At 38.2% G+C, this 19,099-nt stretch overlaps 1 protein-coding gene across 1 annotated transcript; it reads right to left on the reverse strand.

Annotated features, from left to right (window-relative positions):
- Nucleotides 1-3,598: 3,598 nt before the first annotated feature.
- LOC140245450 (peptidyl-prolyl cis-trans isomerase FKBP14-like) lies at nucleotides 3,599-11,116 on the reverse strand. Its single transcript, XM_072325028.1, has 4 exons — nucleotides 10,908-11,116; nucleotides 9,170-9,321; nucleotides 8,361-8,494; nucleotides 3,599-4,278 (listed from the first exon to the last, which is right to left on the reverse strand). The coding sequence occupies exons 1-4, from the start codon at nucleotides 11,114-11,116 to the stop codon at nucleotides 4,123-4,125; spliced, it is 651 nt and encodes a 216-aa protein (XP_072181129.1). The 3' UTR covers nucleotides 3,599-4,122.
- Nucleotides 11,117-19,099: the final 7,983 nt, after the last annotated feature.

The following is a 19,099-nucleotide window of genomic DNA, read 5'->3' on the forward strand; positions in this document are numbered from 1 at the left end:
CTATTTCAGCATTAGAGTGATTAACAAAATACTTCAAAGACAGAAAGCACTGATGCAATTGTGAAAGACGCTTGGGTATGCTACAAAAGTATTGAAAAAGAAAAAGGAAAGCTGCATAATTGCTTCATCAATTGTTCCATTTTCAGTTCTGTCTTGGGACAGATCTTCCTTTCTTGACATAACTCTTTGCTATTATTTTTTTTTTTGTATGCACCATTATACACAAAGCACCATGTACCATGAAATACCACGGTAAGCATTTTCCGTTTCTCGAACATTCTTCCTACACATATTTTCAGTTGCCAACATAGTTCTATCCAAAATCTATTCTTAACAAAAAGTCTACCCTTGCCTCTCTGCAGATAATACTAAAAAATCATAACAATTTTGCAGGATGCCACTTCACATTCAACGAAATCACCAACAAGTCTCAAGTGCTTGTTACAAAATACATCATTGTTGAGTTCTCTTGCTCATTGTACATTGTACAAGTTAAAAACTGATGACTGGTCTGTCATTTTCATGATAATTTTTTTCCTTGACCATACAGCATTTGATATGAAAATAACGAGCACAATGATTGAGCCCAATAATGGCCAGTCTATCATAATAATGAGGCTTAGCATCATTATGAATACATTATCATACCATCACTCACAGAACACACAACCAAATTAATATAAACATCACATATGACAATTAATTTGTCTGTGGTATCAAACTCCTATGAATCAGAGAATATGTAGAAAATGCTCATCACGTAAAAAAAAATATTAAAAAAAAAAATAGAAAAATACTCTACATTGTCCTGCACAGGATTCTTTGCCACCTACATGTAGGAATAGACCGTTTCTGTAATGTACTCAAATTATATGCATGCTTTGTTCACAAAAGATTGCTTTAATAACCAGAAAGCTTGCTAGAGGCTTGCCCTACCTGGCAACAACTTATCAATACTTGATTATTCCTTCTAAAAGCCCCATTGTAGCAGAGCCTTTTAAACTAGAGTTTCCATGGCAACATCCAGGTAACAGCAGGGTAATCTTTTTTTTTTCACCCTGCCTGTTAAACGAGTCCTAGCAAAATGTTGCTCGGATGTTGTCATGATAACTTTTGCCAAATTCTACCCTAGCATCACCCTGACATTACAGCGACACTACCCTGACAACCCTTTTATTAGAAATTGAATGCAACTGCAGTAATATTCCTTTGATACACTCAACCCACATGTGCAACATTGCAGACAGAGAATGATTGACGCGCCACACACTAATCATGTGCATTCATTGTAAGCACTGATCTCTATGTACATACATGTATGTTGTAGTTGAGATCAGTGATTGCATGTGCACAATCTAAAACAATAGGCGGTGCTGGCTGGTAGGCTTGCTAGTCTCATCAGTAGACACACCCCCTTTGAGAAAACGTACCCATGTAAGGTTTTCACTGTGTATCTGTTAAAACAATACCCCTCACTTTCTTTAGCATTATTGTAATATTAAAGGAGTTCTGTTCTCTTTGAAAATACTTTTTTTTTAATTGCCAGATGAACAATTCTTTATAAATAACACACTAATTCTCTACTGAACCTGGCTTGATTGACACTGTTAGTGTCCTTCCAAACAAGAAGGTGTGCAGGGAAATGATCTAGGTCACAGGAGACAAAATATCAGTCCACTGAAAATTTACGACTGAACTAAATATACAGAGAAAAAACATCAATTAATGTCACTGGTAATTAATGACCAAAATTTGGTCAAGCAACAGCCTTTTCATCACTTGATCACACATTTAAAAATAAAATAAAAATGAAAATGATTTCCATTGAGTACCTCACCATAATGTATTTGTTTCTGAATTTTTCAGCCATTTTTTTTTTTTCAATTGCCGATGACAGGCAAGGAGTGAGTTCATGCAGAAACTCAGATACAGTTCCCAGAATTAAGAGAAAGCAAAAAACAAGGTGCTGTCGATCATAACCATTATCATTCTCAACAGCACGTATATACTTGGTGTAGCCCCAATACTCTCAGCTCTCTTCATTTTTACAGACCCAATAGCATAGGGATTCATGGGTAGCGTAAATCATTCACTGCCCATCAGGGTACAGTGCACATTCACAAATCGTGAATAGCATTGGTCAGCAAATATGTGCATCGCTCATCATACCCTCATCGCTAATGGTGAACTTTAGTCTAGATTCTTTAACTGTGTGTGTACAATTTTGGGTTACAGCTCGTTGTTCCGAAGGTTCGTTATTCCGAAGGCTCTTCAGTCCGAAGATTCCTTATTCCTAAGATTCGTTTTTCCCAATTTCATTTTCGGGTGAACAAATCTTCGGAATAACGAAACTTCGGAATAACGCCACAAATGTTCAGATTAACGAACCCTTTTTCATTTTCGGATTAACGAACCTCTAGGTATAGGGAAGTTGCGTGTTTCGGATTGACGAAACTTCGGAATATCGAACCTTCGGAATAACGAACAGCACCTCAATTTTGTACTTATACAGTGCACTCCCGCTACAACGAACACGGTTATAATTAAATTTCGTTATAACGAGGTAAAACTTCTCGTCCCAAAATTAACACCACTAAAGTCTATGGTACAAAATTTGCTTATAACGAACACGGTTATAGCGAAATTTTCGTTATGACGAAGTCTTTTCCGAGCACCACTGACATAGAGAAACAAAAGAAATGTGCTCCGTTATAACGAAATGCGAACTGCTTTCGAAAAAACGTAGCGGAACAAGCATTTATATAGTCTCTGCATGGGTGAACACTTCACATCACTGTGTGTTTGCTCCTTGCATCACGCACTGTTTCCAAACTTGCGTTTAATATTGTAATACAATAATCCAATCTCATTTCACATAGCTTTCCAGTGTATGACGAGTATTCAGCAAACAGAATACGATATATATGCGTGGTTTCCTTGTTTTCGGTTTATATTGTATTTGTTCGGTTATAACGAAATTTCGTTATAATGAAAGAAAACTGCCAGTCTCGAGCATTTCGTTATAACGGGAGTGCACTGTAGAGAGATCAGTGAGTAAGTTGTACACAATTCCCACAGTGGATTCTTAAATATACCCAAGCCTGGCCAGCCTTTCCACTTCATGGTACAGTACTCTCCGCATAATCAGGTAGGCTCGGGCAGAGCATTTCGTACCCAATTAAGCGGAGTACCCGAAAAACATGTCTCATTCACAATTGACACACACAATGTGTATGTACATGCATTGTACATTGCACCAAACACCTACACTGTATGCTTAACACACCTGCTTGCACGGCAGATTATACATACCTTACACTTGGTCAGTCACAAGCAATAATTTACACTCTTTTTATGGACAAATATGTCTTCAAAAAACTTTGTCGTTTGACTATAGACTCCTCGCTAACACACAGGCATTTTCCGAAATGAACGCATCTCTTTGCATGCACTAGTTACGTAGAACGTAGGGTTACTTTTCGAGAAGTGACTGGGGAAAAGCAAAATTATGGAGCTGGTGCATGGCCTGATTTTCATTGCAAACTTCTCGTAACGCGATTGTTGTTGTGGTCTTGTGGAGCAAGGGAGGAGCGCAAGTGTGTTCAGCTCCTGTCTGTCTATGATGCAATTGTGAGTGCCAGCTACATGTGTAATGTTTGTTTACGTGTGGCAAGTCGGTATGTGTATGTACATGTGTTTTCATGTTTAATCACTCCCCAAATGATCGGTCTTCTTTGCAAATTAAGCAGGAAATGTGATTAGCTGTGGAAAATTTGCCATTCATGACTTCTTTATATCTGCGATAAAATGTGGGTAGAAATTAGATTAGAAGAAAATTGTTTACCCTACATGCAGAGAGGCAGCCCGATTATCAGGTAATTTTAATGTGCATTAGAACTGATTTTGACATTACTACCCAATTAAACGGAGTGCCCATTTATACCCGATTACGCAGAGAGTACTGTATCCCCATGCTACAGAGTCTGTAAGGGTCATACCACTAAAGGCCCTAATTTTCAAAAACAAACAACCCAAGCAAACGAAAAACTTCTTCCAATTGGAACTTTTACAGCAACGGTGACTGAGCCACGGAATCTTTTGGAGTACAGTCTGCTGGTGAGACTAGAACTCATCATGCTTGGGTCCAGGGAACTCCTTGTGGCTAATCGTTCCATCCTTGTCCTGGTCCATGGAGCTGAACATGTGCTTGATGGCCTCGTCGCGGTCCGGAAAGTCTTCTATTCCTCCCATACCCTGCTCCTGGATGTAATTTAGCATCTGTAGGTGATGGAATAATACGCATTGTAGTCACCGTCACTTTTCCATTTCAATATATATATATATATATATATAATATAATATATTGGATTTTAAATTCATAATCACATATAAGTCAGCTAGATTTATAGATTTCATATGCACAGAGTTAGCTGGGGGGACTCGAACCTATTTTATCTACTACCCACAGGATTTATAAGCAGTCTCATCCTTTTCTTCTTCTTCTTCTTCTTCTTCTTCTTCTTCTTCTTCTTCATCATCATCATGCTGGAATATGGGAGGTTAGCCAATAAAGTCATGTTCAGGAAAAAAATTGACACAAACACTCTGCAAAAATATGGACAAAAATTCAAGGGAAAACACTATGAAAATATGTTTACTCATACTGGTCCAATATTGACCTTTCAGCTGCTATGGTGGTACATTGTAAATGGGCATATTTTTCATGGGACTACAATCTTTACACTTGTACATAGAGGCAACTTCAGTATAAATGTCTTCCTTGATTTCTACAGCAAAAATGAAATCACTGTCTTATGATATGAGTGTTAACCTAACACTCCTTAATATATTTGGAACGAAAGGTGGAAGAGGTCCCTCACACTTCCTGTGAAACAGCATCAAAACTCGTTGAAATTGCTTCCTCATTCAAACTGGCTGAAGAAAGGGCACTATTAAATAAAACTGCACAGTACCAGTATTGTGTTTATAAATGGGAATTTTCTATTAATTTTCTATTAATTTCTATTAATATCTAAAGAAAATAAAGTTATATGCTGGCAGCAGCCTGTGACTGTATCTTCCTCCCCTAATGATGGAAGGATTTTCGGTAATTACGAATTAATGCAGCTTCCAATCAATTTTACAAGGCTAGCAAAGAAGGAGTGAATGCCTGTTAGCCAGTGACCACATGACAAATGATTTTTTTTTCTTTTTTTCACATAGATCATCAGAATTCTTGGGAAGGAACTGCAGGCAAATTATTATTTATATGTTTGCCCCAGCTCCCCCCCCCCCAACATTTTCAGTTGCCAGTCAATTCACAATTTACAATATGACAATACGTCACAATTGATAGTCCACGGTCCTATTCACTGAGCAATAGTATCTCCTCAAAGTGACAACCTTTGAGGCTTTGAGTCGTGAAAACATTCATTTCTGGATCTGCCTGTTGAGATTTGAGTTCTAAGGGACTCAGATGATACTTGAAACCGCTCCAACAAGGAGGGAAAAAAATCGTGTGCATGCACATTCCAAAGTTATGAGATCTTGAGATACAATCTAAATTCCAGGAGGAATTCCAGGAGGAATAAATTCCTTTCTTTGTTCACAAAGAACAATATTGAAACAAAGAAACCAAAAAATATGAAAACTTCAGAAAAAAGGTCAAATGGCACAATGGTCGCATGACCAAGGCTACCAACTTGAAAAGACCACGAGAGGATTATTACCGGTAAGTGCAATCACCTGAAGAGCCTTCCAACATGTCAGCCCTTTATAAAAATTTAAAAGAATGAACTCCACTCACTTTTTGACCGTGTTTCTAAAAAAGATATAAAATCACACAGTGTGCATATTACTTATGTCCTACAAATAAATCATTTCATGGCACGCATCAAAACTTTACGTACCCCTATAACTCTTCATGTCTGGCGTGGCCGAAAAATTCGCGCGACGAGATCGTATTGCTCCTGTCAAAGTCTTTGCTGTCAAAAATGTTTTGGATGGCCTGGTTGAGGGCATCCTCTTGCCCGAGGGTATCACCCATCCCCTGCCCGGAGAGGAAGACCCTCATCTGAAACCACCAACCAGAGAAGAAACTAAATACGAGTGGTTTGCAGTTACACAGTTTGGTGTGCAGTGTGCATTTGAATTTTCTATCCGTTGTTGCTTTTTGTGGGTGGGGGGGGGGGGGGGGGGGTCATCATTCCAATGGTAAAAGAGTTACAGACAGGCAGTCCATAGCCTCTGCTCACATGTGTATATTTCACACACATTCTAAAGTGCTATGATTTTGTTTTATTTCACTGTTGAGCCATCACACCTGAAGTTACAACACTAATTTCTGATTCATGGGTATAACATACATGTACATATTTTCAGTCTTTTCTATGAAGCATATTGGGGATAACACTTTTTTGTTGGTCACATTTATACATTTATGCAGAAAACCTAGAATAAACAGTTAGGGAAGACATTTATGTAATTATGTGAAGAAAAAAAAATACCACCCACATGAGAAAATTTCCAAGTTCAGTCCCAGCCAGGTCTATCACATCTGCCTAAACCTCTTGCACTATATACTGACAGCTGATCATGTGTTGCGACGCATGTGCACAACAAAACAGAAGAAAGAACACTGTGCAAGTTGCACACGCATTTGTGCCAACAGTTGCACTTGGCAAGCAGGTGCACGTTCCAAAAGCTGCACTTGTGTGATGTGAACCAGATGTTATGATAAAGGCATGGTAAAACTTTTGAAAAGCACTGCAAGTAGATCCTGGAAAGTGACCAGTGATATTCCTGTTTTCATTTGCAATGACCAAATAGACACTAGCAAATAGGTAGGGAAATTTGTCAGTCAGTTGCAATAGACACTAGCATACAGCACATTGCTCAAAATCGTTTTGATTCAAAGGATTAAGAAACTTATGACTACTTTGTGAGAAAGAAGGTAAGGTTTTAGACAAGATTCAAATGTACAGGCATATCATATTATGGATACTAAAGTAGGATATGAAAATACGCATATGGTACCTCTCTTCACCATTGCTAATCAACTCTTAAAAATGCTACACCATTTTCCTATTTCAACCCGTTGAGGATGGACTGATTTTGCTACAACATGCATTTCCCATAGAAACCTGCCCAAGTATACTCGGGACTCTTCCTCAACACAGGTTGGAAGGTAATTTCACTTCAGGAAAATTATTTGGCCTGAATCCCACATATCATCTAGCCCAGCCAGTAAATGCCACATTAAAACTCACTGAGCTGCTGGCTGCATTTTGCCTGGTTCTTATCATCTCTGTATTGGCTAGCTAGTCTTTCCACAAGGACCTCTGGTGTGGATTTGGAACACGGAGCTTCCTGCATTACACTCCGCAACTACCGAGTAAATCTTGTCTCTCTTTGCTTGCAAGATATCTGTAAAAGCTCTGTTTACTGGCTTTTTTCAATATATTGTAAATATACTGTATATATACTGTATTTTGCGGCATGAAATTCTTGCGAATTGGAGCCGATGGCCTTTTTCGCGGCATAAAATTTTCGCGAGTTGCCTCTAACATTCAATGCATACAGTGTAGACAAGAACTTTCGCTTGCATTTTAATTTTGCGAATCTTGGCTGTCGCGAAATTTGCGAAATCAAAATGCACACAACATTCCGCGTTTTACAGTATTCTGTTCAATCTAGTGAGCTTGTGTTCCAAACCGATGTCACAGGGCCTTGTAAAGAGGCTATATCATAATTCTCTGTACTCTGATCTCTTATAATAGTCTGTAATTGATTGGTTCCTTTCCGGAAAAAAAGGTTGCCACTGTGAGAAATCAGGTTAGCTCCCAACTCTAGTACAATGTAGTCCTCTTGTGTGTGTGTGTGTGTGTGTGTGTGTGTGTGTGTACGTATGTGTTTGTCTGAGTGTCTGCGTGTGCATGTCATGTCATATTATTATTTCTAGCTCAATTACAGATTACGGAAAAATGTGTGGGCATGTTGGAAGACTTGGTTGGTGAGAAAGGGGGTTTGTGGTCTTCTTCTTTTGACAAAAGGCAATACACAATTGTATTGATTCATTGCCACGTACAGTGCACTCCCATTATAATGAGCATGATTATGACAAAATTCCGGTTACAACGAAGTAAAATTTCAGGCAGCAACAATGTCCATGCTTTGTTGTTTATTGTTTATTTGTTCGGTTATAATGAAATTTCGATATAATGAGAGAAAATTTCTAGACCTGAGGACTTTGTTATAATGGGAGTCCACTGTACTTTGGAAGGAACAAAAGGATAACATTGTGTATATCAAGAAGGATGGTATTGGCATGTTCATCCAAGTCTAGAATCAGTTGTACAAACCTCATCTTTTGTAATCTCCTTGTCATCATTAGAATCAATTTGTTTGAAGAGATTCGTGACAGGTGGCTCGTCATTCAGCTGGTGCAGCTCAAAGCGGTAGCCGACATCACGGTCAGGGGGAGGGGCCTTGGTGTCTACGGAAACAGTGAAACACAAATGACCAATAAAAAGAGATGATTATTGATATGATTGTACTCGAGAAACTTTGCACCAATTTGACACTGTGAGAATGAGAGTAAAGTTACAAATCATACAAAAACTAACTTCTGCACAACTACCTGTAAAGCAACAAGAACAAATGTATACCTGGACTTCATTCGCCAACTTCTCAGTGTGCTCTGTCGAATATAGCATTTGGAGATAGTACCGTTGAAATTTTCATGAAATCAATTTATACTTTAAAAAAATATTCACTTTAATCTTGAGCAGTTCAATATTCATTTGTTTGCCATGAACAGAAAGCAAGATTTCTTTGCTCACCTGGTATTGTGGACTGCCAAAATACATGTGCGCTTATGGCAGTAATTCTGCGCAACAACACATCACACATTACAAACACCACCCACATTCTGGATTTCATGGTGGGTGATTTGTACGGGCCTATACCAGCCACCACCGCTTTAATATACAGATTGTAAGTGGTAGCCTCGCGATGGGAGAAAAATGTGTCTCATCACCCTTCCCGATTAAGTGGAGACCACTGTAAGATTATGAATTGATCAGTTTCCACTAGTTTGTGCTTTGCTATCAGTAGAGCTCATGTCAAGGTTAAAGTTAGGGATTAATTAAATACTGAGGGTGTGGCATACTTGGAAGGGCGTGGTTGGCAGTCAGTTCGCCGGCTGGAATCAGGACCTCTCTCTTCTCCTTGAGACACATACCCTCCACTGCTAGGTGCCAGCCCTTCATGGCCGTGCTCGCCTCATCATGGAGCCGAAAGTAGACTGGACCCTTGTTCATTCTGCGAATAAAATGATACAAAGGTACCGGTAATGTGATTTAGTTTCCACTTCATAGGCAATGACGTTGCAAATGCAATGCGAACTGGTACGTTTTGAAAGATAACACTGTTCTATAATTGAGTGTTTGAGGCAGTGCAACCATTGTGTGCATGAGCTCATTGGTTCCGGTAACTAGCACTATAATATTGATGTATTATGATTTTTAAAGGATTATAGTCACATAGTTTTCAACTACTCTACACGGCCTCTAGGCATTCCTGAATATAATCAACTGTAAAATACAATGGTTCAATCTTAGAATACCGGTAGATCATAATCTGTTAAATTAATAAATACAGCTCATCCATACAATTAACTCTGCTTTCATAGCTCTTTGAATATTACTGAATCTTTGCTGCTAAGTGGAAATGACATGTACACATGTACATTAACTCACCGAGGACGGACTGATTATGCTATAACACGCACTTCCATAGACACTTGCCCGAGTATACTCGGGACTCTTCCTCAACGGGCTAATATCCATCATTTTGAACTATACAACATTTGACTACTTGCTGTCTCATCATTTCAACATTGTCCGCTATCCAGCTTTGCTGGTTTTACTGTCAACTAACTATAAACAGCCCAGTCGCTGTATAGATAGTGTTTCGCACAGCGTCTGGTCGGGCTAACTGTCAACACGCATTTGACAAACCTGTACATCTGAGGCAGCCAACCGACATTCCAAGTAAAGATTGGTTACCATATGCAGGACATACAGAATTTCAATGAAGGCTTGAACCAATTATAGCATGTAAAATCACTGCCATGATACTAAAGTTTACAAGAATACTGCAGCATCATACTGCAGAACAGTTAAATCTACTTATTTATATGGAAACTTTTCTGCACCATCCCCCGGCCCCGGCCCCTGAAGGGCCAGGCCTCCAGTAGGTCCTATACAAATACAATACAAGTGTGACGAACCCCACCCACGACCGACCACATCTGACCGCAGAGAATGAACATGTGGTGGTGATGCCGACTGCGAACTCTGTGGGGAAATTATCTTAAATGTACTTTTTAGTTTTTATAACATTTTACCGAAAAAAAAAAAAAAAACAGCTAGGGCCTACAGAATATCTTCAAAATTATCATTGAACTATATTCAATTCAATTCAATCCAATTTCAACTAATTTCACAAAACATTCTATTCTTTTCTTTTCTTTTTTTTTTAATTTCATTAGAGTTAAAACTGACAGGGGCGGCATATTAAATCAACAGAGTCACAGAAACATTGGTAATGGCCCCGTAATTTACTTGCAGCATATTCAAACAGGGCCGAGTTGTCCGGGTCCCTAGATCTAGTCCGAGTTCACCCGGGATGATACGCTGTCAAAAGTCATGTTATTTTAAAACTGGTTGTCTTCACACACACAGTAAATTGTGGCATTGGCTGAGATCAACCTGACGTGCCACATTATTTCATGGTTGCAAACGAATATCATTTTGACAAACTAGAAAACTGTTTCAAAGTACGGTAGAGTAGCCTACCAAATACCGAGGCATGATGTGTGTAAAAAGATTTTGAAGGATACGTACGTGCTGTCGAACTCCTCGGCGCCCGCTGCGTCGGGCAAGAAGCCCGTGTAGGTGACGGTGACATAGTCGCCGGCATTGGCCTGTTTCGAACACATTTCTGGCTTGTAAAGGACATTTATATTAATGTCTTCTTGTCCTGTCTCTTCTTGGGAAGACAATTCGCCAAATGCTAATAACAGAAGAACACTGTATACCCACTGTCTCGTCATTTCTCCCTTGAGTTTTTATTACAACTTGATTTGACTGTATGATGTGCTCCTGGCCTGGTGATAGTGAACAGCTAGCGTAATACACACGTACACAGCACCTAGCTCTTCGCTTCGTGTTCCCCCACACACCGCACCTGTGTGCAACCAGTGAAACCCAGTGATCTCACCCCATAATTTTACACACTGGCACTGCACTGGGGCGTGTCGGATAAGGAACAATGCAAGTGGCAAACTGGCTCAGGAATGTTTGTACACGTGTTCAATCTTCAAATCAAGGAAGGGAAGGGTGGAATAGTATACTAATGTTACAAAGGGCCTCACAATTTCTTCAGACCATGAACTGAGAACACAGTAGGCGGTTTTCGTATACAACATATACCTTTTTTTTTTTTTTTTTTAAGCAGAGGTTGTTCATGACAACCTGATAGCTAATTGTCCGAGGCTTGTCCGACATAGCAACAAGTGATGCAAACTGATTCCAGCAATTGGATTTCAATCAAGAAGAGCAGGTTAATGGAATAGCTCATCTCTTATAATGTTCCCTTCCCGGGAATGAAACATCCATAGAAATTATTAACCCTTTTATGCTTTGAGGGCCGATTGCCATACTGAAAACCCCATAGCACCCGACTCCAACCCCCGAAAGAAAGTCGACAGGAGAAACTGAGCACAACATCATGCAGGCTGCACAGTATGAAGTGTGGCCAGTCAGTTGGGCTTAAAAATAAAACTATATACATAATGTGGATTGAGGGAATGCCCCTAACAAAAAAGTCCTGTGGTACTCCCTGTGGTACTAGTCGGTACCACACAATGTACCACACACTTGTAATGTTACCACAGGAACTGTGTGGTACTGTACCACAGGCTTGTAGGGTACTCCCTGTAGTACTTGTCAGTACCACACAATGTACCACATAAATAAATGTTACCACAGGAACTGTGTGGTACTGTATTACAGGCTCATGTGGTACTGGTTGGTACCACACAATGTACCACACAAATAAGTATGTTAACACAGGAACTGTGTGGTACTGTGTCACAGGCTCGTGTGGTACTCTGGGATGTACCACAGGGCAGTACCACAGGACATTACCACAGGAAAGTTCCACAGGACAGTACCACAAGACAGTATACACACAAATTGTCCTGTGGTATTTTGGGACGTATACCACACAACAGTACCACAGGACAGTACCACATGAATTGTCCTGTGGTATTTTAGGACGTACCACAGGAGAGTACAACAGGAAAGTACCACAGGATAGTACCACAGGACAGTACCACACGACTTGTTCTGTGGTATTTTAGGACGTACCACAGGACAGTACCACAGGGCAGTTCCACAGGACAGTACCACAGGACAGTACCACAGGAATTGTCCTGTGGTATTTTGGGACGTACCACAGGACAGTACCACAGGACAGTACCACAGGAATTGTCCTGTGGTATTTTGGGACGTACCACAGGACAGTACCACAGGGCAGTACCACAGGACAGTACAACAGGACAGTACCACAGGAAAGTACCACAGGACAGTACCACACGACTTGTCCTGTGGTATTTTGGGACGTACCACAGGGCAGTACCACAGGAAAGTACCACAGGATAGTACCACAGGACAGTACCACACGACTCGTCCTGTGGTATTTTGGGACGTACCACAGGACAGTACCACAGGGCAGTACCACAGGAAAGTACCGCAGGGCAGTACCACAGGAAAGTACCACAGGACAGTACCACACGACTTGTCCTGTGGTATTTTGGGACATACCACAGGACAGTACCACAGGAATTGTCCTATGGTATTTAGGGACGTACCACAGGACAGTACCACAGGGCAGTACCACAGGACAATACCACAGGGCAGTACCACTGGACAGTACCACAGGAAAGTACCACAGGATAGTACCACAGGACAGTTCCACACGACTTGTCCTGTGGTATTTTGGGACGTACCACAGGACAGTACCACAGGATAGTACCACACGACTTGTCCTGTGGTATTTCGGGACGTACCGCAGGACAGTACCACAGGGCAGTACCACAGGCAGTACAACAGGACAATACCACAGGAAAGTACCACAGGATAGTACCACAGGACAGTACCACATGACTTGTCCTATGGTATTTTGGGACGTACCACAGGACAGTACCACACGAATTGTCCTGTGGAATTTTGGGACGTACCACAGGACAGTACGACAGGAATTCCTGTGGTAATTTTTGATGTATACCACAGGAGTGTACCACAGGAACTATCCAAAATCCCACAGGAAAATCATAATATGGTGCTATTCCACACAGAAGTACCACACAGCAAATTAAATTCTAAGTACCACAGAAAAATGCTACAGGATATTCTTTTTTTTTTTCTTAACATTTTATACCAGAGGACTATCACATCAGGAGAATATCAAACAGCAGTACCACACAGGAACACCACACAGGAAAATTGTAAGGCAGAATCAACTGAAATTTAAAACAAAAATACAAACAAAAAAGCACATATTAATATTCCTCAATTAATTGATAGATGAGTTATGCTATGAATTATAACAGATTTGCCATTACTTATCCTGTCCTATACTCCTACAGTATTACCTATTTAGTGAAAGTGCTGATGTAAAGCATGAAAAATTTCATAAGGACTTCTGTGGTACTCCTGTGGTACTCCTGTGGTACTCCTGTGGTACAAATTTTTACATAGCTCATGAATATTCATAAAAAGCACTCTAGATTTTAGAAAATACATATATGACTTAAAAAGTCAAAGTATTACTGATGGAACTTACTTTGAACTTTATGAAAGATTGTCTAATTATTTTATGTTATTCCCAATATCATAGATATTGTTATGAAAGTGTAATTTCATATCTTGATAATAAAGTATAATCGAGTTAGTAACCATGCCTTAATGCTTTACGGATAGACGGCCATATATATATGTACTGATAGGGTCGATGGCTACCTAGGAATAGAATATGACTATATAGATCTATTATAGGACTAGATTGGCACTTGGCCATTAGACTCGTTTGAGGTTATATGTTAGGAGTAGGACAGGTTATTAAGTAGGGCCATGCATTGTCCTGAAATCCATCACTCACCTATCAGGAATATTCCTTGAAATGTGGCCAAAAGTCTCCCAGATTTTTTTTTTCGACCTATCCTGTGTGGTACTCTCCTGTGGTACCATGGAAATGCTGTGTGGTACTGCCCTGTGGTAATGCTGTGTGGTAATGATCGACCTGTGGTACTGTCCTGTGGTACTGTCCCAAAATACCACAGGACAGTTCCTGTGGTACTGTTCTGTGGTACTAGTCCTGTGGTACTGCCCTGTGGTATGTCCCAAAATACCACAGGAATTCCTGTGGTACTGCCCTGTGGTACGTCCCAAAATACCACAGGAATTCCTGTGGTACTGTCCTGTGGTATGTCCCAAAATACCACAGGACAATTCCTGTGGTACTGTCCTGTGGTACTGTCCTGTGGTACCGTCCTGTGGTACCGTCCTGTGGTAATTACCACAGGAGTACCACAGGACTTTTTCGTAAGGGGCAGCAATAAATATTAGTACAAAACACCAGCAAAATCTGAGGAAAATCGGACAATCTATACAAAAGTTGTGAATTTTAAAGTTTCGGTGCTGTCAATGCTGGATCATGCAGAAGACTTCAACATTTTTGACAATATTTGTAGTCACGAGTCGAATGAACGACCACAGTAAAAAAAGCAGGATGATGAAAGCGCACTTGACTAAAATACCTCTTTCAGAAAGCAAGTGGAATGATATTACCCAAAATGTCGGTTAATATGTCAATGAAGATAATGTGTTCTTTTTGTCAGAAATTGAACGTAGCTGGATTCTCTCAATATTTTCTTTACATTATCGTTTTTCCCGATATGACGTATACATGTGTAATATATATTATTTTCTCGTCCAATGATGGCTGCACTTTCAAATTTTAAAAACTTTAACAATATTTGACTTTTCAACGAAATTTCTGATTTTCGTGAAAGTTTGCTGATGTGTGCTATTGCTGCATTTACTCGATGCACATTATATTTAGGTTTCTGTCATTCTTGAATTTGTTTAGCATATTCGACTAAAAGGATCCATTAACTATTACGCCCCGTTTTAAGTCAAGAAATTGTTCAAAAAAAGGACTATTACTGCGTGCATGGATCCATCGATGCATGATGTTCTTCTAAATCTTGAAGAAATCTTATACAGACCAATCTTTTTCATTTCATTTCATTTCAATTTATTTTCATATTTCTCACATACAGCACAAAAAAGTATATAAGTATATACGAAAATTATACAAAACATAAATTAGATGGAACTTCACCGGAATGTACAAAAGGTTGTCTTGGTATAAACACAAGGTCTGTATACATGAGAGTTGAGCTAATGGTCATAATGCGAGAAATATGATGGGGCCTGCGTAAAAGCAAGCTTGCACAGCTGCAGGTCCCGTGATAAATCAGATTAGGGGAACTATGAAATATATATTAGACCGTACTATAACTGGGGGAATCGATTAAAACAAACAAAAAATCCGATCAAATAAATATTACTAAATAAAATACAGAAATCATAAGTTATAACAAACTGATGCCAGCTTTTCGTCTGTCAACTGCGTCAGATTTACCAATAGACCACAAATCTCAACCGAACAGCACTCCTTGAGGGATTTACACCTAAAGGCATATAGCTTGGTTTCCTAATATCAAGAGGTGAATTCATAGCTCGTTATTAGCGTCCAAGACGGGTAATTTCCATAACGTTGACTACTCGATCATTAAACGTACCTTAGTTAAGCCGACGAAACTTGAATTATTTTGTATGCTGAATTTGCTGTGGAGATTATGGCATGAATTTAGAGGATTACTGTTTCATATTCACGGTAATCAAAGATACTGGAACTTGGTTCATGTATTACAATTTGTGTCTGTGACAGACGCACATAATTTCTCTTCTTTTAGTTACCCTACAGATACGGCTTACGATTTCAGTGAATATCTAATGATATGATACAAAAATAAATGTATGAATAATGAATAAATGAATGAATATATATACATATATATATATATATATATATATATATATACATATAAGTAATGATGTACTATTATGTGCGTGTCTTATACAATGTATAGGCACCTATAGTATTATAATATCATGTAGGTGTGTATATTATGTTACATCAAGTGTGTATTTTTAAGTCTTTTTATTTCCAATTTTTGTACTTCGATTACATGATAAAGTATATCATAAATTTTGGTCCTGACGTGTTCTTGATATCTTGGCGGGTTAATTATTCGTCTTTAGATAAATAGTTTAGTGCGTGATTTGATCTAAGTCATCATGTGCATTATGAAGCATTATATTAAACTCACAAATGAAATCCAATCCAATCAAACCAAACCAAATCAAGTCAAATCAAATCAAGTATTTCATCACATCTTGCACGTACAGCAATGATTATAAACAGGCACATAAACTATATTGCAAAGACGTCGGTAGTGTTCAAGCAAATTCTTTATTCGACAAAAAAAAAAAGAACAGAAAAAAGTCCCTTACAGAATTAAAGAGTTCATGTCGACGATGCAAATCGTCTGATGTTTGTATAAGGTCAATCATGATTTATTTGTTGTGTGCACCACGCTTGGCTGGAAAGTGGCAAATTTGTCTGGGGTGATGCCATCTCACGCCATACCGTTAACATTGACATACCGAATATTGAAATCGCATTTAATGAGTATTTCAGCATCGAAAAGGGTAAAGGAATGTTAGATGTGATATCAGGATATAATTATGTACATAGGCAATATGAAATTCTCAACATGTGTTTATGAGATCCTGTATATTGTAATCCAGTTCCATTGTAAGACAAAATGTATGATAACAGAGTTTAATAGAAGACAGGTATAAGGTATTACTGGGGCACCGTAGTGAAATTGTGTGATTCTCGGAAATAAAAGCCACGTGCATTCTTTCTTTTTTTTTAATCTGCGAATTTTGAATTGAATTGAATTGAATTGAATTGAAAAGGTGTTTTTATTGATCAATATCTTTCGCAGCCCGGAGGCTGAAACAGATATTGTTAGCAAATGGCCATGTATACATTAAAAATACTCACAAATCACAGTGTAGCAATGAAAGAAAAAATACATAAAACAACAAAGGGTCAATCTTATTCATCTTAACCATTGCACAATTAGATTAACCTATAGTACAAAACAAAAACAGATATTACAAATACAATATATCACTGTTCTCAATGATTATCAAAAAAAAAAAGTTTATGTTAATTATGTACAATGTATGCCGGTCATTCATACTTATTAATTAATGCAGATGTTGTATTGTCATACGGCTCAAATCAACACATTTTACACAACAAAGATAATCAGTTTGAATCAAAAAAAAAAAATATTTCCTCACAATCTTCTCTTCCTAATATACATAAACCCCCATATCAGAATACATTCAATCTATACACAGCGCATTACATCAAATCAGTCAATCAATAAATACGATATTCGCATTATTATAATACATGTTCATTGTATATACGAAAATAGCATCTGATAATTGCACATCTCTCCCTCTCTTTCTCCCCTTCTCTCTCTTTCTTTCTCTCTCTCTCTCTCTCTCTTCTAACTCTCATTCCACCAATACACATACTCTCACTTATATATCTAACAAGCAAATATATACTATTGTTTCTATAACCAACACTCTGTGTTATATTATTGCACATTTTACACCAAAATTCAATCTCACCAAAACGCTGAAACGTAACATTATATATAAAAACATTAAACCGTTTCTGAGGATAATGATATAAAAAGATACAATTATACTTTTTCAACTTGTCGTTAAACCTTTGATCCTGTGATCCACAACCTTTTTTATATTAATGATAAACTCTCTGACAACGCATACCATGCACATCATGATTAAAAAAAAAAAAACTTTCAGAAATTACATCTTCACATAATGAGGAAAATAATGAATGCTCTGTGGCACTTTATGAAGGAGCATAAAACAAAACAAACACGAAACAATAGAATAGATCATTTTCTCCGCGTATTTCATACAAGTCGACACTTTCAGCTAAATGTATACATTGTATATATCAGCGTAACTGTGATTACGTTTATAAAAATGTGTACAGTCAAAACAGAATTATTTAGGAAATGGCTCTATACATTATTTCTCGACTGCATCCATCGTTATTTCCACTTATTTAATTAAGCATTGACAATCTCACCATGCTCGTATGGGACAACGATCTCCAGAACAATAACAAACAAAACAGAATGAAATGCTCTCTTAATTTTTCCTGGTACTGTTGAAATGCAAAATATTCCAGTAGTATCATCAATTGTTGAAATAAATAAAACATATAAATAAAAAAGAATAATAAGAAAAAATATTATAATACCTTGTGGAGATGTGTTTGATCTGTGCAATAAATAGCGGGAAAATTTTACTTGGTTTACTTTTAGACCTCAGCAAAGCATTTCACACGCTTGATCATAATATTCTTTTAGCTAAATTAAGTCTGTATGGATTTCGTGGAGTCGTTTTAAAACTTTTGAAAAGTGACTGTTATTTGAGCAATCGTAAGCAGTTTATATCCATTGATAAGAATATATCAGATTACAAAAACATAAGATGTGGAGTGCCACAGGGATCGATCCTCGGGTCTATATTTTATTTCTTTTGTATATAAACGATTTACCTAACGTTTCTAATATATTACAGTGTATTTCATTTGCAGACGATCTACCGTACAAGTATATTTTTGTCTCATGATAATATTGATTCTCTGCAAGAGGTTTTTGAAAAGGAATTGTAATATGTTACATTTTGGCTGCGAGTTAACAAATTATCAATCAACATATCAAAAACTAATTTTATGATATTTACAAAGAAAAAATGTAACATTGACACTGTTTTCA

Source organism: Diadema setosum, chromosome 22 (genome assembly GCF_964275005.1).
Source record: "Diadema setosum chromosome 22, eeDiaSeto1, whole genome shotgun sequence".
Lineage (NCBI taxonomy): Eukaryota > Metazoa > Echinodermata > Echinoidea > Diadematoida > Diadematidae > Diadema > Diadema setosum.

What these genes read in the sequence shown, in the direction of transcription:
- LOC140245450 (XM_072325028.1), bottom strand. Translation starts at nt 11,116, where the DNA reads ATGACGAGACAGTGGGTATACAGTGTTCTTCTGTTATTAGCATTTGGC. An exon ending in GCCGAGGAGTTCGACAGCAC is followed by an intron (nt 9,322 to 10,907) that starts GTACGTATCCTT and finishes TTTTATTCGCAG; the next exon opens with AATGAACAAGGGTCCAGTCT. An exon ending in AGGAGATTACAAAAGATGAG is followed by an intron (nt 4,279 to 8,360) that starts GTTTGTACAACT and finishes CATCACCTACAG; the next exon opens with ATGCTAAATTACATCCAGGA.